Raw genomic sequence first — 23188 nt, forward strand, 5'->3', positions numbered from 1 at the left:
GCGTCACATATGTTTAAGCACTCCTGACTTTCAGGACATCTACCACCACAGGGTAGTATACAAACAATGCAGTGTGTACACAAACAGTTCAGTCTTGGCCTACACCTTACATTGGACACAACATTCACCAAAAATTGGTATTGTCCCTACTAGAATCACAACATTTCACACACTGTGCTGCTCTCTCCTACCTGTTCTTCTCACTTTCTCCACCTGTGGCTGCTGCTTTCTTTAGTTGTGGCTTGTCCGGATCCAGAAATGTTGAAGGACCTATTTTGAAAAAAAAATGGCTACATTTAGAAAATTACAGCCAGCCCCAGCGTTAAATCAATAGCACCCACGATTAATAATTAGGCCTTCCTCCAGCTCCAATATTACAATAATGTGCCCCTTCATCATCGCCATGCCTTATGATCACACTGTGCCCTCCATGCTGTTTTTGCCCCCTTCATCTGGCTCCCCTTCATCAGACTATACTATGCTGCTCCCCCCCTTTTTCAATCCCACTGTGCCATGCCTCCCCCCCCCCTTTGTAACCCCACTGTGTCATGCTGCCCACCATTTTTTAACCCCACTGTGCCATGGTGACCCCTGTTTATTAACCCCACTGTGCCATACTGCCCCGTTTTTTAACCCATCTGTGCCCCTCTCATTTTTTCACCCCCTCTGTCATGCTGCTTTCCCATTTTTTAACCCCTCTGTGCTCCCCCCTCAATTTTTAACCCCTCTGACATGCTGCTTTCCCATTTTTTAACCCATCTGTGCCCCTCTCATTTTTTAACCCCTCTGACATGCTGCTTTCCCGTTTTTTAACCCCTCTGTGCTCCCCCCTCAATTTTTAACCCCTCTGACATGCTGCTTTCCCATTTTTTAACCCCTCTGTGCCCCCACTCATTTTTTAACCCCTCTGACATGCTGCTTTCCCATTTTTTAACCCCTCTGTGCTCCCCCTCATTTTTTAACCCCTCTGACATGCTGCTTTCCCGTTTTTTAACCCCTCTGTGCTCCCCCCTCAATTTTTAACCCCTCTGACATGCTGCTTTCCCATTTTTTAACCCCTCTGTGCCCCCACTCATTTTTTAACCCCTCTGACATGCTGCTTTCCCATTTTTTAACCCCTCTGTGCTCCCCCTCATTTTTTAACCCCTCTGACATGCTGCTTTCCCGTTTTTTAACCCCTCTGTGCTCCCCCCTCAATTTTTAACCCCTCTGACATGCTGCTTTCCCATTTTTTAACCCCTCTGTGCCCCCACTCATTTTTTAACCCCTCTGACATGCTGCTTTCCCATTTTTTAACCCCTCTGTGCTCCCCCTCATTTTTTAACCCCTCTGACATGCTGCTTTCCCGTTTTTTAACCCCTCTGTGCTCCCCCCTCAATTTTTAACCCCTCTGACATGCTGCTTTCCCATTTTTTAACCCCTCTGTGCCCCCACTCATTTTTTAACCCCTCTGACATGCTGCTTTCCCATTTTTTAACCCCTCTGTGCTCCCCCTCATTTTTTAACCCCTCTGACATGCTGCTTCCCCGTTTTTAACCCCTTTGACATGCTGCTTTCCCGTTTTTTAACCCCTCTGTGCTCCCCCTCATTTTTTAACCCCTCTGACATGCTGCTACCCCGTTTTTAACCCCTTTGACATGCTGCTTTCCCGTTTTTTAACCCCTCTGTGCCCCCCCTTATTTTTTAACCCCTCTGTCATGCTGCCCCCCCGTTTTTTAACCCCTTTGTGCCCCCTCATTTTTTAACCCCTCTGTCATGCTGCCCCCCCGTTTTTTAACCCTTGTGCTCCCCCTCATTTTTTAACCCCTCTGTCATGCTGCCCCCCCCCCCCCGTTTTTTAACCCCTCTGTGCCCCCCTCGTTTTCCTCCCTTCACTTACCTTTTCTCCTCTCTTGGTCTTCTCTGCTGCTCTGTGCTCCATTGCTCCAGACTGACTGAATGCTGGGCATGACATGATGACATCACACCCAGCATTCAGACAGTCTGAATAGAGCACAGAGCAGCAGAGAGGAGGGATGTCGGCTCCGCGATCAGGTGAGTATGTTTTTTTTTTTTTTTTAAACTAGCCTGCTCCCCCCACCAACGACCGAGCCCCCCCCCCGCCAAAAAAAAAAAAAAAAAAAAAAGGAAAGGAAAAAAAACGTTTGGAAAAAAAAAATAAAAAATTAAAAAAAATCAGCAGCGCAAGGGCCCGGGCCGGGCCCCCTGACATGCCGGGCCCGGGTAATTAGTACCCGCTCCCCCCCCCTCTCGGCGGCCCTGGTTGTAGTAAATGGAATGTATTCAGGAAAGTAGATGTTACCACCAGTGGAAATCACCAATGATCTGTACTTGGACCAGTCCTCTTTCATATCTTTATTGATGATATTCAATAGGATCAATATTCCAAGGTCTGGTTACTAAAGCACAAGACTAGGAATAGACCATTGCGTATATTACCTAAAGGCATCTCAAATGCTGTTAATACTGATAAACTCTTCAATCTTTTGCATACTGTATATATTGGTGAATGTTATCAGTAGTTATTTCACATTATGTTAAGAGATACCATAACTTTTCTTACTGAATTCTACCTGTGAACTTCTCATCCGCTGGCTGCACTCCATATATCAGAGTATAGTAACATAAAAAGACCTACTCACCCACCTGCCTGACACTATGGGGGCGTCTGCCGTATAATGGCTTTTGCTTTTACTAGCACAACACCTCAACAAAAGCCTACATATCTAAATATAATTATCTCTCGTATTTTGTATACACATAACAGAATATCCATCTACATAAATTGCTGAATATGCTGCTTGGTTTGTTTGTACATTTAATTGAATGTGATAGCAGAAATAATTAAACAGTTCTGACCCCTTGAGCTTTTTAAGTAAACAATTATATTCCCCTCTGGTAACAGAAATAAATGATGTTTTCTTCTATGCCGGCCTGGTGTGCTGAACACAGGAAAGAAAGAGATGATGATTCCAGGCCGAGGAGATGAGATAGGAGAGTCACAGATGGTTCCTCAGCATGCTGAGAGAACAGTGGTGGATGGAAACTCCCACAAAATGCTTATACAAATCCAATTATTATATTTCAGGACTGAGTAATAGGTGCAAGGCTCCTATTTCCATAAAGCACAGTGTTAGGACATTAATAGTGAAAAGCTGGTCTCTATAGTATGACCATAGGTAGAAGGTACAGAGAGAGCTGTATATCTTCTACTGCACATAGTGAGCCACACACCAAGGGATTTCAAAGAAATCTGCAGGTCATAATTCCTTCATATTTGCATATCTCTATTTTTGCACTAGGTGCCAATTTATACAGCCAAAAATGTGCAGCAGGCAGTCCATAGCCATTTAATTTACTTTCTATATGGAAAATAGTATTTTAAAGCAAACAGATCAGTGAGAAGTTAAAAGCTCCCGAGCAGTAATTGTATACTTTGGTTCTTTAATTAATTTGTGCAATTATAGCTAAAATAACATAAGACGTTGACACAATGGAAGCAGCGTTTTCTCACTGAGAAGGTCATAGAGAGTCGGACACTTTTTTCAACTGCACATGTGCAGTGAAACACTTGAGAGCAGACTGAAACGTTTCTCCCCCTTGCGACTGCATACGCTTAGACAGGTAAAGCGGGGGAGGGAGTGGACAGCAGACATAGCACAATAAGGTTCTGTTAATGCTTCTTATGTAGTATACTGAGGGGGGAGTAGCTGCAGATATGCCCCTAGGAGACCTATCTGGTGTGGCAGCTTTCCCCCTGGTGTAAGACCCGCACTGAAGGTGATTATACACATCTTATGTCCTATACCAAGTCTCACGTATATTAACAGGCGTGGCCTGGAATACAAAGTAAAGTACACTCACATTGTAAGTATAAACTGCATCCAACTCGACATAAGGCCCTCACTGTAGACCAAGGGAAATGTCTTTTTCACTGATATCAATAAATATTTTATTTTTTATTTTCAATATAAATAGCAGATACTGCATAGACTTGTGTTTCCTGGAGTAGAGAAACATCTGCCTTGGTTTTAAAGCATTCATTTATTGAATCATAAGGTATATTTATATATAACTAATGATAAATCTTTGTATAAAATAGAATATAATACTATTCAAATATATCATATATATATATTAATTCTTCTTTCCTCCCTATTAGGGACAATAAGGTGACATCTGATTTCAAGGGTTTTAAGGAATAGTGAAAGCAACTACCAAAGAAAATAATAAACATTAGAAAAATATAAGATATATGGGATGGGGGTAGATTATTATAGTGATTAGAGTTCCCGAGTTTACCCAAGTGGATCAAAATTTTGTGTATAAAACAATGAATGTAAAAAAATGTAAGGGTTAAGTGGGTAAATACCAGATGAATAAAACAAATAAAATGTGATGGGTAAGAATATTGCAGAAATATTGGTAACCAGAAACTCTAAAGTAAGTTAAAAAAAACTATAAGTAATATTAAATGATATGAAGAATTAAAGTAATGTCATAGAATGAAATACCAACTGTGTCAGTAACCTTAGAAGTCTTGTATGTCAAGATGGTCTCGGGGTACCATGAATATATAAATATAAGAAGAAAACATGTTTAAAATAAAACCAGTAAATTAAAGAAAAGAAGAGATACTGAAACATTGCCAGATTGGCATAACTACGTGTATTAGGGTCCAGGTGGGGCATCCTATTAACAGAGGATCAAACAAAGTCATAGCCATGATATATCAGGAACAAATTTAGTTTTATAGACCCGTACTTTCCTATTTAGGAGTCAGAGACTCAAACAGGTCTCCCCTACTTGTAACCATAATAGATCCAATGTAAACCAGATGTAAAATAATAATGTTTAGCATGGGATAGCGGCTGTAGTTAGCCAAAGCAATGCCCAGGCTTGGCGACCTGAATGAAATCCCAAGTGATGTCACACTGGGATTTCCTGTGACAATGTGATTGCACTCTAATGTACAAAATATTTCATTGTGGCAGCCAATCTTCATGATAACTATTAAAAAAAAAAATGGAAATATCAATAAAGATATATATTATTACCTTGATGTTCCTGCTGCTTTCTGGACATAACTGACAGTCTGATATGACCTTTCTCATAGCATTCAGCTGTGTGGACAAATGACTCTCTCTCTCTCTAGTCAAGCATGTTCTAACACGTTTCCTGTGCAATTTGGCAGTGTTAGGTGAGCATTGCCTAGCAAAATGAGCTTTTCTGTACTGCACATGAGCAGTGAGTCTGTCTGCAGACCTCAACGTATCTTTCTATTTCGCATATCTACATAAAAAGATCCAGAACAGGGAGGGAAGGGACGGACTAGTGTAGCCCATGTACAGTAAGGCCGCTCTATGAACCTTAATATGTATGGGTGGAGGCCAGCACAGATACTCCTCCCCCTGGTCCAAGACACGTGCTGACCTTGCTGAAAGCACTAGGGCTCTTCCCAAATACCCCTGGGGGAGTAAGTGTTGGGGTTTCTTGTTGTCAAATGAGGCTTTTTTTTTTTAATTGACCCCTGAAATGACAGGTGGACCACAAGAAAAGGACCACCTGCACCCTAGGAATTAGGTGGGCAATAAAATGATTACAGAGGGTTGTGGGGGAGTTTATTTAGAACACATAATTTATCACTGTGTGGGGGGGGTATGCATTTTTTCAAGGTGTACTACTTGTGCCAGTGGGCCCTGGCAGCCATGGCATGCTGGCGCTTGTAGTTAAATGTAAAGATGGTGCCCGGGAAGAGGGCGAAGATGCCCAGTGTTGCTGCGCCCCTGGAGGGGCTGAAGATGTTCCTGTTCCCTGTGGCCAGCAAGAGGGTGAAGAAAGAAGAAAGAACTTACTTACCCATCCAGCGCTCCCGCGGCGGTGAGTATACGTTCTTTCTTGCAGGTTCTGTCAGCGGAGGAAGGATGAGCCAATCAGGGCTCACCTTTCTCCGCTGGCCAATCAGCGGCCAGATACGCGAGCCAATCGTGGCTCGCGCACAGCTGTTTCAAAGATTGGCGCCGCAGCAAGCCAATCAGCGCCCCCGGTGGCGCCGGCTGATGACGTCACGCCGGCGACTATACAAGTCGCCGGCCGGCACCATTTTGCCAGAAGTCCGTCGGCGGAGGAAGAGACCAGACGTGCGGACCGGCGGAAGAAGACTTCAATCAAGCCGCCGGAGCAGAGATCGTCGGCGGGAGTCCTTGTCAGGGCTGAGAGCGCCCCCGCCTCCAGAGCAGCAACAGACCCAGCGCCGAACAGGAGAAGAGGCGCCGCCGGCTGGAGGGTCTGGAAGACCCAAAGAAAGAAGAGGAAGACGGCGTGGCAAGCTAAGATTCCTGCGCGGAGCAGGTAAGTAGCCTCAGCATCAGGTCAGGCACTAGGCCCATGGCCACGGTCGGGCACAAGGCCCGTGCAGCATGTATTAGGGGCACAAGGCCCAGGAGTTGGGCACTAGGTCCCTATTAGGAAATGGGCAAGTAGCCCAAGGCTTTTATGGGCACAAGGCCCCGTTAGTAAGCGAGGCAGGGGGGATTCAGAGCCCCCAGGTGCAAAAGGGCACAAAGTCCTTAGTTAGTTAGTGGCCTAGAGGCCATAGGAAGGCCACAGGGCCTGGCAGGGGGCTGATAGCCCATAGACTCAGAAGGGCACAAGGCCCTAGTAGATAGCTAGGGAGGCCACAAGGCCTAAGTAGGCAGGGGCTAGTGCCCCTAGGTAGCAGGGCACGGAAGTGGGCTCAGAGCCCTGAGGTAAAGAGGGGGCTAAGGCCCAGAAACAGAGCACAAGGCTCTGTATGCAGGCAGGCAATTGGGCAGAGAGCCCCTGATGGTGTGTTAGAGGCGTGAGAGCCTTGTGAGTGTAGGGCACGGTCCTGTGTGAGGTGAGCACACTAACGTTGAGAGGAACAGTAGAGCGGAGACTAACCCGTACTGTGGGGACAAGTGTAGTTACCAGCTTACACATAGTCAGGGAAGAACATACGTAGTTTTTCCACTCCTTAGGTCCCGGGGGTCACACTGGTTCCCAGAGGGGGTGGCTGGGTGAGTCGGTGGCAGTGCAGCACACCTTGAGGCAGTTCCAGGGGCGGCCCGTGGTTCTGGTTGAGGGTCCCCAAGGCCGGTTCCGTGCAGGTTCTCTGGCGGTTCCAGGTGTAAGGACACGTGTTCGATACCCGAGTACAGGCAGTCGGGCGGTTCAGTTCGATTGGCTGTTCCGTGCGGCAGTCGGCCCGCGGGTTTGTGTGCTGTTCCACCGAGCCTCAGCCGGGCCTGGTGCAGCCGGTCCTTAGGGTCCGTGGGTGACCCCATGGTAAGGAGACAGTCTCCTTGGTTAGACCTGGGTGAGGGGGGTTAGGAACCGCCCTCCGGTATAGTCCGTGAACACCGGCTGGTGTTCCCCGTAGTGGTTAGTGAGTAGTTCCGTTAGTGCACCACACCTAGTCATAGTTGTTTGACTTAGTTGCATTGCTGACCATTAGAGCGTTGCTAGGGTCAGGTCGCTGTTGTAGTTAGTTTAGCGTTGTGGGTGCCCATCTTAGTCTCACGGATAGTGCAGAGGGAGGCTGTGTGTTCCTTGTCATCCGCAGGTGTCGGGGAGGTGCAGGAGAGCAGGACCGGAAGCGGGAGTGTCCCGGTGAGTATCACGCTCGATTCCCCCTTTCGGTTGGGCCCTCACCGAGTAGTGTGCGAGGTACTTGAGGCGGGACCATTCCTGGTCTCAAGTGCCTGTAGTCCCCCGTGCCTTGGCGAGAGCAAAGTGAGGAGGCGGCAAGTGAGCCTGGACTGATAGTGTCCTTGTTCATTGCCGTGTTCTCGGACAGCCCTTTCCTGGTAGGCACAGCCGTAATCTCTGTCTCTTTCTTAGAGGAACGTAGTTGGAGGCGACAAGGGTTGCGGCTGCTGATCTGCTGGGATCGAATCGCAGCTGGGACATCGGAAGCGGACTGGAGGTGACCATCGTTTACAAAGTAAGTTCTTCTGTGTCGCGTCTGTCCTGTTCCCCGCAGGCGCTACATATACATGAGGTAGCAACGTTGCTAATTTATTTTAATAAACTCCCTGACTCGAATGATATGCTGTAAGTGTATCCTACACTTTAAAGATCTTATTCCAATGTAAGCAATTTGCTATAGTGCTATTGAGGTTAATAATAAAATATGTGATTTTAGCAAAAAAAAAAAAAAAGGGATTTTAGAGAGAGAAAAATCGGTATCCAAAACCAAAACACGCAAAGGCGGTTTTGCCAAAACCAAAACACGAAGCTAATCCAGATCCAAAACCAAAACCAGAACACGGGGGTCAGTGAACATCTCTACTATAACTACCGTTACTATGTGATTTTCAAAACAGGAGTATGTTTTAAGATTGATTTAAAAATACTGACATGTTTATTACAAGCTTACTGAAACAGAAAGCACGTAGTTCTCTATACACTGGCTCAGGGCAGAACTACCCACAATGCACAAGTGCCCCACTGGGGACAGGAAGGTGAGGGAAAAGGGTAAATACAAAAGCTGCTTTTACTTGTTAACCCTATATCGTCTAGTGGTGCTTTCAAAGTATTTACAAGAAGGTCACAAACAGATTATAATTATTTGCTTGTGGACCAAATGCTGTCATACAGCAAGGTCTACAGATTTGATCTTTAATTATAAGCGTTCTTGTAAACAGTGCTCTCCAGTTAGGTGGTTGTAAATAGCTATAGCCAGCAAGGAATTTCTATCTGGCTGCAGTAAATCCAAAGTGGATGGTAAGTGATGGTGAGTTCCAACAAAGCCACTTACTGCACAATTTATCAGTATGTGGGAAATATACCTTTGAGGTCAATGCCACTTTTAGTTCGTATTGTAATTACATTACATTGACATTAGAATACCCAGGGCTCTATTTATTAAGCTGAGGTGGCAATGGGTGTTTTCACCAGAGATAGTGCCTCTACCTGTCTATGGGTGGTTTCTCCAGTGAAAACTTTAACATCATTTAGCAAAGCAATGGGAAGCCTATGTAACATGGATTGTGGTGGTATATTCTCTACTCGCTATCACCATAACAGGATATTTTGAATGAAACAATGTTTTATTTATTTAAATTAAAAAAAAATCCAACAGAACCAATAACCATTTTATAAAACTGTATTTTTTACCAGGTGATGCATGAACAGATTGGCCCAGTAAAGCAGTAAGACTACTCCTACCGCTTCCAGACAGTATCGCTGGGCAGCTGAGTATCACTCTGGTTGATACAGCCAAATTTTTATAATAAACTGCAGATTTTCTATGTCTGGGTTATCACTGCATATTAATAAATAAGGGGCCTGGAGTGTTAATTATTGGCACTGGGACTCTGAAATGTATTTAAGACAGCAAGCTGTAGTGGTGGAGTGAAGACGTGACAGGTTGGCCCAGCATTGTGCTCCGCCACAGCCTCCTCTTCACGTCACATCCTCCATTACAGAGGCCCAATTTCATCACGAGTTACCCCAAAGAGGAAGAGTTCCCAGGAGAAGGGACCTCCACCATCCAGGAAAGTGACTGTGGGTTTCATTTCTAAAGCTCCTTGTAAAGATAGTGGAATTAGCCTTTAATCATGTCAGATAATTATCCATCTGACACACTGAAGTGCCCTAACTTTATGGAGAACAAACACTGCAGCCTGGAAAATACCTGGGTGAGTGTCCCTGAGCACCAACCACTGCAAGAGTCATACAGGCATATGGGACCCATTATCTCAGTGTATTCTGTGATATCAGGGGGTATTCACATGAATTGGTAAATCCAATAGATACATGCCCAGATTTAATGTATGTAATGTTTGGTAAAGTGATTATCAGCACCTAATAATAATTATAATAATAATAATAATAATAAAGATAATAATAATAATAATAATAATAATAATAATAATAATAATTCCATACAGGATTGATACTATTATATATTACATATTCTTAGGTTTATGTAATACACAAATTCTATAGCATGATTGGTAACAAACTACAATGAAATAAAAAAAGAAATGTGTGAGAAATAAGGAAGCAAGTCATGCTATTCCTGCTCTTTGAGTCAAGGTGCTCGCTTAGAGGTGATACAGAAGAAAATCATTATTGCGGGATTAGGTAGGAGGGATGGCTTGATCTGCACTGCACCCAGTGCGTGATACGATTGCTAATAGTCTTTCATCCTGTACACTGCAGACCACATGTCTAATGAAATCACAGCACCATTCCCACAAGTAACTTCACATTGCACAGAGATACACGTGTTGCAGCTTTAGCTCTACCTACACAACTGTACCTTTGATATTTTATCAGAGAACACTAATGTCATGACAATCAGGATAATTGTGAATATAATAAATAATATAGAATATGTAATGTTTATAATCTAAATAATAATGTTCATGTTGTTATGCTCTATCCTTGCATCTGAATTCAAGCAAAATTATGTGTGTAAGCAAACAAGGGTTTAATGTATTGTGATAAAGGAAACAAACATTTAGAGGCTGCTTTCTGTCACCTTATCCAGATTATTTACTTAAAGATGCTCTGTTATCACATAGGGGCAATGAAACCTTTTGTATTGCTTAGTTAAACGTTTCAAGTTTCATAAAAGATTTGTCCTGAAAATATTTGGGTCAATCAATGTTCAGTATATAATCCTTAGGGGAAGTATTATGGGTCAATGCAACAATCACAATCACTGTTTGTCAAGACCTCTATATGAATTTGCAACCCTAGAAAGTGACCGGATGCCTTGTGTCAATGACATATACAGGGTACATAAAAACTTGTAAGAATGATGTTGCTCCTCAAAGAATCAATATAACGTAATCATGTTTCCTATGCATATGGACAGAAGATTATAACATGTTTAGTGGAAGTAATGCTATATTTCTGTAATGTTCCAGAACGAAGTTATAGTATGCTTTATGAACCTATTACTAGAACCATACTTGGACAGAAGGGCAATAAATTGGTTGTAGAACAGATTAGCATATCAGAACACCTCTTTCAGTTAAGAAACAAAGATGAGGGGTTGTGCAATAAAGAACAAGACTTAAAAAGGCAATGGAATGATTTGGGAAATTGCTGGTTTGTGGGGGCCATTCTGCTACTGAGAAGTGATCGACCTTCTAGCCTTCCCACAGATGGCAGATTATGTGAAAAGTATGTGAGTGTAGTTATTCCAGTGTTATTTTAAAACTGTTTTAACTGTGTTGTATTTATAATTCTCTATCCCAATTTGTTATCAATATTTTTATTCGAAAAGCATTGTGACTCTGTCATATTAAATCCCATTTTATAATGGTCTGCATTCGTAATTTTAAAGAATTCATGTGTCAGATAGGCTTGGTTTCCATAATACTACATTTACCCAATGTTGGGTTTACAATAATGTGGAATAAATTAGGTTGTGATTTTAGGATAAGTCTGGGAGTAACTGAAGACTTCCTAAGAATATGAGCTCTTGGACTAAATTGTAATGGTGGCACGACTTTGTGTTTAATAGTAAGTGTGAGATCTTTGGGGGGATTTAGTCAGTTTTAGACAGACTGGGTGGTTATGTGTTGATTAACAAAAATGGCACCCGGACAGTTGGGGTCCCAGAACAATGGCACATTGACAGTTGGGGTCCCAGAACAATGGCACATTGACAGTTGGGGTCCCAGAACAATGGCACATTGACAGTTGGGGTCCCAGAACAATGGCACATTGACAGTTGGGGTCCCAGAACAATGGCACATTGACAGTTGGGGTCCCAGAACAATGGCACATTGACAGTTAGGGCCCTAGAACAATGGCACATTGACAGTTAGGGCCCCAGAACAATGGCACATTGACAGTTAGGGACCCAGAACAATGGCACATTGACAGTTAGGGACCCAGAACAATGGCGTATTGACAGTTAGGGACCCAGAACAATGGCACATTGACAGTTAGGGCCCCAGAACAATGGCACGTTGACAGTTAGGGCCCCAGAACAATGGCACATTGACAGTTGGGGTCCCAGAACAATGGCACATTGACAGTTGGGGTCCCAGAACAATGGCACGTTGACAGTTTGGGTCCCAGAACAATGGCACGTTGACAGTTGGGGTCCCAGAACAATGGCACATTGACAGTTGGGGTCCCAGAACAATGGCACATTGACAGTTAGGGCCCCAGAACAATGGCACATTGACAGTTAGGGCCCCAGAACAATGGCACATTGACAGTTAGGATTCCAGTTTAAAAAAAAAAAGATAAATATCTCAAAGTACATCTGTTACCTTAAACTGTTATAAACAATATGAACTCATATTGAAAATAATACTAATATGCTGTGTTGGGAGGATTTTTCTATGTTGTAGACTTGGTTGACAAAGCATGATAATATGCAGAGAATTATTTCCAACAAATCACAAGACCTCAGCTATTCTTGGTGACTTCATGTCATATCCAGAAGATAATCATGTTAAATTGCAAAATGGCAGTTTTTATGAATATACCAAATATATACCAGAATATATCAAAGTGGAAATTTAGACGTTACTGTATCGTAACTGTAATGGGAATGTAAGTGAATGGAATTTTATAGTTTCACAATGAAGGCAGTAGGAGAAGTGCTCACTCCACAGGCTAAGGATAACACTGCTACGTCCAGACAGACGGCAGATCATTAGAAATTCTAAAGGTTTTTTTTGTCACTTAGTCCAGGTACATGGGTTTCAGAATGAAAGTCCTTATTTTACACTCCTCAGTCTGGCATTTTTAAAGGAAAAAGCTCATAGGCCTGTATGACGATCTTTCTTTAGAATCCTTTTAAAGTGTATGAAGACGTGTAAATAAATATATTCTTTTGCCCTATATTGTGCTTATCAAGCAATTTACTTTTCACAAAGCTGTGTGCCACTCTACACATGGCACACCAAGCATATAGATATACTCGCACGAACTGGGGCCCCCTGTTCCAAATGTATTTTTGGAAAGTTACTTTCTGTGTCTATCTGTAGCTATTCAGCACCTGCCCTACACAAAGTCTATATAAATGTTACTTGTATCAGAGATGTACCATTTTGTCTGTCAAATATGTTGCTAGTTTCAGCTTGCAAAGCACTTCCATTTTAGTGACAGGAATTGAGAAAAACCTGCAAGGACATAAAACAAAGCTACTACAATTCTAAATATGTTGCATGCACCATGCAGTGCTTTTTCAATTTGTTTTTTGGTGCTGGCGTCTTAATAAACGTCCAACATTATTGTCTCATTATATTGTCATTAAATTATTGTTATTCTCATAAAAATCAAGTTGTTATTGTTAAATGACCCATTGATCCAGCTTTATCCTCCTTTCTCTCTTTATGAACAATGATATATTTTGCCTCTAGATTTGTTTGGCCTCAGTTTATCTGCAGGTAAGAGCTTTCATCCTCCTAATACCTTTTCTGCTTTCCCATCTCATTTTCATTTCCAAATTTATATATTTTCTGCCAAAATAATAAAAAAAAATAGCATAAAAGACCAATTAATATATTAAACTACAATTCAAGGTAATAAAATGTTAAAAGCCCAGTTTAATTTCCATTGAAACAACATAAAGTCAGCGAGGCTTTGGTGAGTTTAGCCATATAGAATGATACACAGACCGTGTTTAAGCCTCACACTCCTGGACTGAATGTTACATTCTTGCAGTTTTTATTTATGTGAATTAGAAGTCTTCTTACCTATATGCTGGATATTTTTTCATTGTAAGGAGCATCAAATCTACAGCAATAGAAAAGGATACATGCGTACAGCTCCGGTCCGTGTACCAATCGCCAGAATTTTCTGGACAGGGTCAAAAGCCAAAGCAGTGGGTTGGTATGGAAAGCCATGCCGTACAGTCTGCAACAAAAACCATGACATGTGTTATTATTTCTGCTCAGTTGGGTAAAGATTACATTCTGAAATATTGAAGTCCGTTATGGTAATTCTTCTCTCATTTCATTCTTTATATAAAAAGACATACATATAGGTATGGGGGCTTGAATACTGGGGAACTGAAGGAGCTCACTCAGGCAATGGTTTTATGAACTGTTTTCACAAGCAGAACAATCAAATATACTTTATTTACTAAAGATTGAAGACACACATAGATACAATTATTTTGAAGTGCTAGGCATTAAACTGTTAAATCACCGACAAACATATTTCTGCTAGAAGTTTTCGATTAATCTCTACGTATTTAGATATTTTGTAAAGCAATTGTGTTGAAAACGTGGATAATCTTACAATGACGTGTGCAACCTCATATAGCAATAATTGTAAGATGACATTGAATATGATCACATTGTGAGAAAAACTGTGCATGTCAGCACCTTTAGGGATTCCTGGATAGGGATTGTTTCTGTAATTTAGAGTAACATGACTAAAATATGGTAAATTACATTTAAAAATTACCCTGATCTTAAACCACACTGCCCCTTACATTCACCACCTCATTTAGCTATTAAGCATTACTCTTCACTGTGAATGTAGGAGAAAATGCGTGGTAACCATGTCTGGGGATATGATATTCTCTCCAAACAGCAGTGATTATTTCAATTTTGGGGATTATTATTTTAATTTCTATCACAAGGAGTTATCACATTCTAGCAGAAGCGCCACCGTGCTACTAAGCATGGAGAAGCCTACTTAACAAGGGTTGTGGCAGAACATGCACCCCTGCAATCCTCTATAGCTATCACCGACTCAGAAAGGAATAGCAGGGGATATTGAAAGAACTGGCTGGAGAAGCAGTAAGATTACTCTTAGCGCTGCCAGACAGAATCTACGTCGATATTGTTAAATCATGGAAATAGGAGGTTTTCTATCTCTGCGTTAAGAGGTCATAGAAAACCTGACCTATTGCCACTTAATAGTTAATACTATAAGCTGAATTTGATGCAAAAGTACAGAATCTCACCCTTAATTTCAGGGTATTCCTGCCCACTTGAGTTAAAGCAGAATGTCGGGGTCTTATGACCTGAAAGTCGCAGTGTTCTAAAGTTATCAGGGACTCCATGGTCTGACATTAAATTGATAGAGGGCACTCTGACAGCCGGGGTGCTTTGGTGTGCCCATGGAACTGAGCTATGACAGCCGGAACGCTCCGGTGTAACAGGGGAACAGCCTTTGACATTTAGCTTAATGTCACAGTGCAGTTTTCTGGTCACAAAAAACTTAATGTGTGACATTGTCAGATACTTCAATATTTACAAACAAAAGCAATTTTTTTAGGTGAGCATAAGTAATTTAACAACATTAGAGTTTGCTATTCACACAGGATATTCACATTTTTTAGTTTCTGTACATATAAAATTACCTAAGAACTTACCCTATATCTATCTTTAATTTTTATTGTATTCGTCTATTTATATATTTTTTTCTCTTTATGGGGTGTACTCCTGTAACAAATTGTCACAGTTGTAAGATTATTACCACCTTTTTTAATCTTGATCACAATCTTTATTTCTGCTTATCACTATATTTTATCAATATTTTCACTTGGGAGAAAAACAGCAAAAAAATTGCACATAAAAAAAGTTAATTTCTTATTAATAATTTGTAATAAAGATATGATTTCATAAAATGCTTTCAGTATAACACTGAACTTGACTGATAGTGCCTCCAACCCTTCTTTTCTTCCCTTTTTATTGCAGCTGAGCATAAGTAATTTGCCAATTGGCTGCTAGGTGAATCTTATTGATTAGGTATTTCCTGATGCATGAAAGAGCTGAGAAGTGTTAGATTTAGGGCTAGATTTACTAAGCTGCGGGTTTGAAAAAGTGGGGATGTTGCCTATAGCAACCAATCAGATTCTAGCTGTCATTTTGTAGAAAGTACTAAATAAATGAAAGCTAGAATCTGATTGGTTGCTATAGGCAACATCCCCACATTTTCAAACCCGCAGCTTAGTAAATCTAGCCCTTAGTCTTTTCCTTTCCCTTTGAAGTCAGTAGAACTAATCAGTATCAGGAAACATTTGTGAGTCACCAAAATAGTTGGATGTGTGACAAGAACTTACGTGCTATATCATCATGATCATCATCATCATCATCAACAATTATTTATAAGCGCCAGAAAATTCCTTAGCGCTTTACAATTGGGAACAAACACAGTAATAAAACAATACTGGGTAATAGAGACAGACAGAGAGGTAAGAGGGTCCTGCTAGAAAGGTTACAATCTATGGGGCTATACAAGAAGTTCATATAATGAAATGATGGGGACCAGATTTGCTTTTCAAATGAAGAGTAAGCCGCAGCATGCCTTGTTTTTATATTAAAATCATATTTCTTAATGATTATGTGTGGCTGGATCACATATATAACTTATTTGTGGCTGGATCATGTGGTAATAATTTATTGTATTTCAATTAGTGGTTCAGGTACCAATGTATATTTGTAAATGCACTTATCGTGTTACATTGGGATGTGTTATGTATGGAAATGTCTTGTTTGGGGTTTTGTAACTTTGCTAGAAGAAATCTTCAATTAGGCATATGTGGGAAGGGAGTCTGTTTTGCTGATAGCAGAAAATGCTAAGTCAGTCTATTCAATGTGAGCGACCAACACTGGCTTACCCTGTAAGGCTGTGTCCAAAACTGTATAAAACATCACTGGTTTCTACTGAAATGTATCATTCTTGTTTCTTCTGACCTCTTGATCACTGGTACCTTAAACCAGTGTGAACCGTCCTTATCAGGGCACTTGAGAAAATAAACATCACTTGCTTCAAAGACCTGCTTAACAACTTCCATGCTGAAATTCCTGTGACCTACAGATTAGACGCAACTCTAATCCATTCCCGGCTGTCCTGAGGTTTGGACCCAGCTTTCCGGTACCACCACTCTGCCCGCTAACCAGCAGCTCTGGCCAGTGTGATAGGCCAGGTGGGATCCCTTCAGCAATCCTGATCTCTAGGAAGAGGTCAGGGGTACCAGCCCAGGTATACCAGCAACGGAGTACACAAGCAGTGACAGTTACCCAGAAGGAACGCGGTTCTGGATGCCGTTAAGACGTCCAGTGGTGGCAGCAGCTTAACCCCCTCTTCTGTGGTTAGAGGGTGCATTTGGGATAAAGAAAGGGAACGGTGGGAAAGTAAGCCCAGCCAATTCTCAGCAACAACAGACAGGGTGGCATAGGCGGTCACATTATGGATTTGGTTGAAGGAATATTATAAAACTGATAAGTTACAAATAAATTTGTCATGGGGAAGGACTGCCAAGAAGAGTGTCACAATATCAAAGAGGTTAGGAATAGGCCTACACCATAATGTGACATCTATGAGAAGAAAACAAGCAATTTGTGATGAAAAAAGAAGAATTCAATTAGAACAAAATCACAGAACCAGGACATAGCAAAATCAACAATATGAAATAAGAGTACCATTGGTGTCATTGGTGTACTTGACAACTGACAATCACCTGGTTGGTCTAGGAAATAAACCTTCAATGTCCACAGTGCTGGGGGGAACGTATCACAGCAGAATCATAAACACTGCTCGGCAATATATAAACCTCACATCAGCACCAACAACAGAAATGATGAGCAAGTAGAGGTCTGGAAGTGTTTTTGACAAATCAGACAAAGGTAAAATTCAAAGTGATAATACAGTGTATGAGTGGTGTATGACTTGTGAAACACCGTGCACGTAGAGTTGTAGCTTCCACTAAACTGCGGGTTTGAAAACATGTAGATATTGAGTATAACAACCAATCAGATTTTAGCTGTCATTTTGTAGAATGCACTAAATAAATAAAAGCTAGAATCTGATTGGTTGCTATAGGCAACATCTCCACTTTTTCATACCCGCAGTTTAGTAAATATACCCCCTGGTCTTTTAGTTTCAGTTATAATGCCCTTCAGGCATGTACTCAGATGAGGGGGTTTTCCATTGCCCACAAACTAGAGATGCTCACTGACCCCCGTGTTTTGGATCTGGATTACCTTCGGGTTTTGGTTTTGCCATAACTGCCCTTCCGTGTTTTGGTTTTGTTTTGCTATTTTTTTACAAAATTAAATTTTTTGGGCTAAAATAACATAATTTAGGTATTCTTTTGTACCTACATTATTATTAACCTCACTAACACTAATTTCCAGTCATTTCCATTCAATTTTGACCACCTTACAGGTCACAATATTATTTTCATCCACTTTCAGAAAAAGATGGTGGATGCTAAGCGACAGAGAAATTACACAAACACACGGCAGTTCCTACCACATCTAGGAAACATTGCAACGAGAGCTTCACGAGTTTCTTGGATAAGTGAGGTAATTCTACAGCTAATACATGGCAACGATCGATCGCTCCACCTGTTTCTTGGATAAGTGAGGTAATTCTACAGCTAATAAATGTCAACGAGTGCTGCCCCCCCCCCGAGATGTGTGCTTTTATCCGACACACACACCAATCCAGGGTGCAAGACAACGCACTAAAAAGAGCTATTGAAATTTATAGCAAAAAGTCAGTTGGGTGTCTAACTGTATATTACACCCTACACTTATAGTGGAAGTTAAAAAAGCAGCCTATAAAGACTGTATGATAAATAAAAATGCCCAAAGCAGCTTTTGTGTTTAGGTGTATATTATTCCCATACAATAATAGTGAAATTGGAAAAAAAGCAGTCTGCAAAGACTGTACAATAAATAGAAATGCCACAAGCTCCTTTTCTCTTTGGGGGTAGATTACACCCTACACTTTCAAAAAGAGATTGTCATCACCATCTTCAGCATCATCCTCACCCTCATCAGTGTGTACATCATCATCACAGACTATTAATTCATCTCCGCTGGAATCTGCCATTAGAGAAGTGTCAGTACTTGGATGTATTTGTATTTAAGCAGGCAAATAGGTTTTTTTGTAAGGGGGGAATATGTGACACCCCAAACACTTGTAGTGCAAATTCAGAAATATATAGTGCTGGTATATTAGAATTTCAGCACCAGAAAATAGCTTTTCTACAAGAAGGGATTACCTGACACCCCAAACACTGGTAGTGTAAATGAGGAAAAATGCCTCCTACTACTCTATTACTGCTGTATTACTGCTCTCTTCCTGCGACCCAACCCTTCTCTCTCCCTCTGTCAAATGGCGCTGGGATCGCCATGGTGGCGGCTATTTATTCAGTCTAAAAATCACGAGATCCGAGATCCGACAATGTCACGATGACGTTTTTCCTCGTTTTGGAATCCTAATTCCAAAATAAAAAAAAGCCTAATCCTAAGGCGGGAGAGTACCGAGCCGACTCGGATCGGGACTCGGATTCCGGAAGTTCGGATCTCGGGGAACCGAGCCTGCCCATCTCTACCACAAACCCTTCTTAATTTGAATCAGGAGGAGCACTCAAATACTGGTGCCTGTTCTGCCTGTCATTACAAAAGAACAGACACATCAATGGCAATACTTCACCCTCTCATTGCTACACATGCACAGTGACCAGGAGTCTCCACCCCTCACATTGCTGCACTGTCACCAGGAGTCTAAGCCATACTTGCCAACTCTCCCGGCCCGCATTTCGGGTGAGTCTCACGGACTCCCGGGAGAGTGTGGCAATCTCCCGCATCTGCCCACTTCCCAGTGTGGGCAGAATTAGGGCCAAAATGCCGTGATTCAAAATGACACGATTTAGGAGCCCCGCCCCCCGCATGCCCACCTCCCCGAGGGAGGCTCCCGGACGCCAACGCCAAAAAGTTGTCAAGTATGGTCTATGCCCCTCACGTTGCTGCTCTGTCAGCAGGATTCTCCGCCCATCACGTTGCTGCACTGTGACCAGGAGTCTCCGCCCCTCATGTAGCTGCACTGTCACCAGGAGTCTCCACCCCACTTCTTAAAAGTGCAGCCTAGAAAAACAGTGTCTGGCTAACAGTGTCTGTGTGTCAAGGAGCCAACTAGAGAACTATGAAAGAAGATGATCCCCACCCGTAATATGATTTATTATCTATACTAGCTTAGGAATAGTATGCCCTATATAAATTATTTATCTAAATGCTACTAATATTGCAAACCTAATAATATCTGTTTAAAGCTAAATAATGTATTAATTTGCGGTTACAAATCAGGGTCAGATCTATACCTTTTTGTTTAAAGCGTTATTTACAAAACCATCTCATTATGCCTGGTCACATGACTCACACACTGGACTCTCCCACTGCTGTGGAACATGCTCCAGCATGCCATGCAAGCAGCTTTTCTGCCATGCTGGGTCATGAGCTGGGGAGGCACAGGAGTTAACAGTCAAAACTCTGTTGCAAATTTTGTTCCAAATTCAATCATTTGTAAACCCCCTATAAAAATCCTGAGTTTGACACTGCAACTAATGATTGTATTAGCAGATGCACAGACACAAGAGGATATTGGCCACTTCTGCAGCAATACGATCACCCAAAACACAACCAATCTAACCTAGCCCTTCAACAAGATTAAAGATATTTGCAGCGGCCAAGTCAATCTTCCATTATAAACCTAATCGAGCATGCTTTCCTGAAAATGAGAATGAAATACAGAGAAATGAAAGGTGACATTCTGTTTGCCTCATATTCATCTTTCATCTCAGATGAAGATGATTTTTCATTAAAAGCATTAACATTTTAGATTTTAGAGCAGTACCTGCAGGGCACTGTATAAAACTAATTTTCACATATAAGACTAAGACAAACACAACCAAAGATCATGATACTGTATATACTGCAGAGTAAATGGCTACTGCAAACAAATAGGAAATCTCCTAAGTCTGTGTTCAAAATGTGTATTATATATCTATATATCTATATATATATATATATATATATATATATATATATATATATATATATATATATATACACACACACACAAGTTAACCCGTGCATGATACTCATGCATTCTAGTCAAATCAAGCTACTTAAGGGGTTAAAAAGGTTCTTGTCATGCATTTGGGCCGTAGCCCAGGCCTCAACCACCAACCACTCCCCACTGTCACCCCCGGCAACCACCAACCACTCCCAACTGTCACTTCTCCTTCAAGAAGTATATATTTATTTTTTTTAAATCTTTATAAACACTTTTAACAATTAACAAATTAAATTAACAAATTAAAAACATCTTAGTATACCAAATTTCAGCCCTTTCTGATTTTTTTTTCCCCACACACACTAAGAATTTAGTAGGACAGTGTATAACTCCGCCCAGCAGGTGGCGCTGCAGCTTGGTTTTATTTTCTCCACACAAACACAGAAAGACTAACACACGCCACTAGACATTTATATTATATATATATATATATATATATATATATATATATATATATATATATATATAGACACACACATATACTACATATGCGTTCATATACATACATAAAGATATATATACTGTCGAAGTCGTATAATTGGATGAATGAAAGTATATTGGTTCATATTGTTTTATTGGTCGTTTGCACTAAGCATACTGCGATCGCACTGTAAAATACGCACATACACACTCGCATTACAACATTTAGTTATTAATATAATTCATATTCATATTGAATCCATTCTACAGTGATTTATGAGCAGATAGTATTTAGTTTATTATTAACAGAAAAACAGATTGCGCATAAGATGTCCTTGATATAGAGAGATACAGTATGATAATAAGACCAAAATAATGATGGATATAAATTAATATTTACTAAGTATACAGATGGTTAAAACAATTTAATACATGTACCAATATAACACATGATCCAGTGCACAGGCTCAATGACCCTTTAGAAAAAAAAACCACAAAATGTGTTTTATATTCCACAGAACTTCCAATGTTTCCAAGAAATGTCCTAGAACAATTAGATAAAAAATGTTGGACAAAAGATGTATACAAAGGCTCCGTAATGTCAAATCACAACATAGCTTCAGATGACAACTTGCCACATACTGAATAAAGCGATGGGGGTGATTAATTATACACCTCTTTAGTGTTGGTTATATCGCATTCATATGGCAGCGGTAAATAGCAAGTATAAAAAGTGTATCCGTCTTGCATATCTTAATGTAGCCAAAATAGAATGAATCCAGCCATAGATAAAGGAGTCAAGCTTACCCGCCTCGACAGTCCAGATTGAAAATGTAAGTCCGCCGTCTGAGCGGCTAGGCGGTCCAAAACGAAACTTGAATATTGGTGCGCACCAGTGAATCCGTCCGGACAACCACAGACTTAAGTGGAAGGTTCCTTGAAAGAGCTTTGTAGAGTCTTCACAATAAATGAGGCCAGAGAGAAAGAGTATAATTACTCCGTGGAGCCAGCAAAACCTTGCGATCGCAAGTAATTATACTCTTTCTCTCTGGCCTCATTTATTGTGAAGACTCTTGTTACATTGTCTCCAGAGGCGTTCTTTACATTTACAAAGCTCTTTCAAGGAACCTTCCACTTAAGTCTGTGGTTGTCCGGACGGATTCACTGGTGCGCACCAATATTCAAGTTTCGTTTTGGACCGCCTAGCCGCTCAGACGGCGGACTTACATTTTCAATCTGGACTGTCGAGGCGGGTAAGCTTGACTCCTTTATCTATGGCTGGATTCATTCTATTTTGGCTACATTAAGATATGCAAGACGGATACACTTTTTATACTTGCTATTTACCGCTGCCATATGAATGCGATATAACCAACACTAAAGAGGTGTATAATTAATCACCCCCATCGCTTTATTCAGTATGTGGCAAGTTGTCATCTGAAGCTATGTTGTGATTTGACATTACGGAGCCTGTGTATACATCTTTTGTTCAACATTTTTTATCTAATTGTTCTAGGACATTTCTTGGAAACATTGGAAGTTCTGTGGAATATAAAACACATTTTGTGGGTTTTTTTTCTAAAGGGTCATTGAGCCTGTGCACTGGATCATGTGTTATATTGGTACATGTATTAAATTGTTTTAACCATCTGTATACTTAGTAAATATTAATTTATATCCATCATTATTTTGGTCTTATTATCATACTGTATCTCTCTATATCAAGGACATCTTATGCGCAATCTGTTTTTCTGTTTCTATATTTATTTAGAGGATTTGCACTTCCTCTGTTTGATTTGCTGCACTTGATGTCCTATCTATATTCATTTGTTTGTTTTATTGCCTATTAGCGCCGGAGACCTTTTAGTATTTTGTAAATTAGTTTATTATTAGTTTATATATTATGAGTATATGTACACCTCAGTGTTATTTCAGGTTCAGG

The 23188-nt window shown here is 41.0% G+C and overlaps 1 protein-coding gene across 8 annotated transcripts in view; it reads right to left on the reverse strand.

The window, feature by feature from the left end:
• STXBP5L (syntaxin binding protein 5L) overlaps window positions 1–23188 on the reverse strand; it is a 280722-nt gene that overhangs the window by 210368 nt on the left and 47166 nt on the right. For all 8 annotated transcript variants that reach the window (XM_075197467.1, XM_075197464.1, XM_075197466.1 and 5 more), the window contains exon 2: window positions 13763–13860. In XM_075197467.1, coding sequence (XP_075053568.1) covers window positions 13763–13860 — 98 coding nt within the window. The remainder of the gene's footprint in view (window positions 1–13762; window positions 13861–23188) is intronic.

The sequence above is a fragment of the Mixophyes fleayi genome, chromosome 2 (assembly GCF_038048845.1).
Source record: "Mixophyes fleayi isolate aMixFle1 chromosome 2, aMixFle1.hap1, whole genome shotgun sequence".
In the NCBI taxonomy this organism is placed as follows: Eukaryota; Metazoa; Chordata; class Amphibia; order Anura; family Limnodynastidae; genus Mixophyes; species Mixophyes fleayi.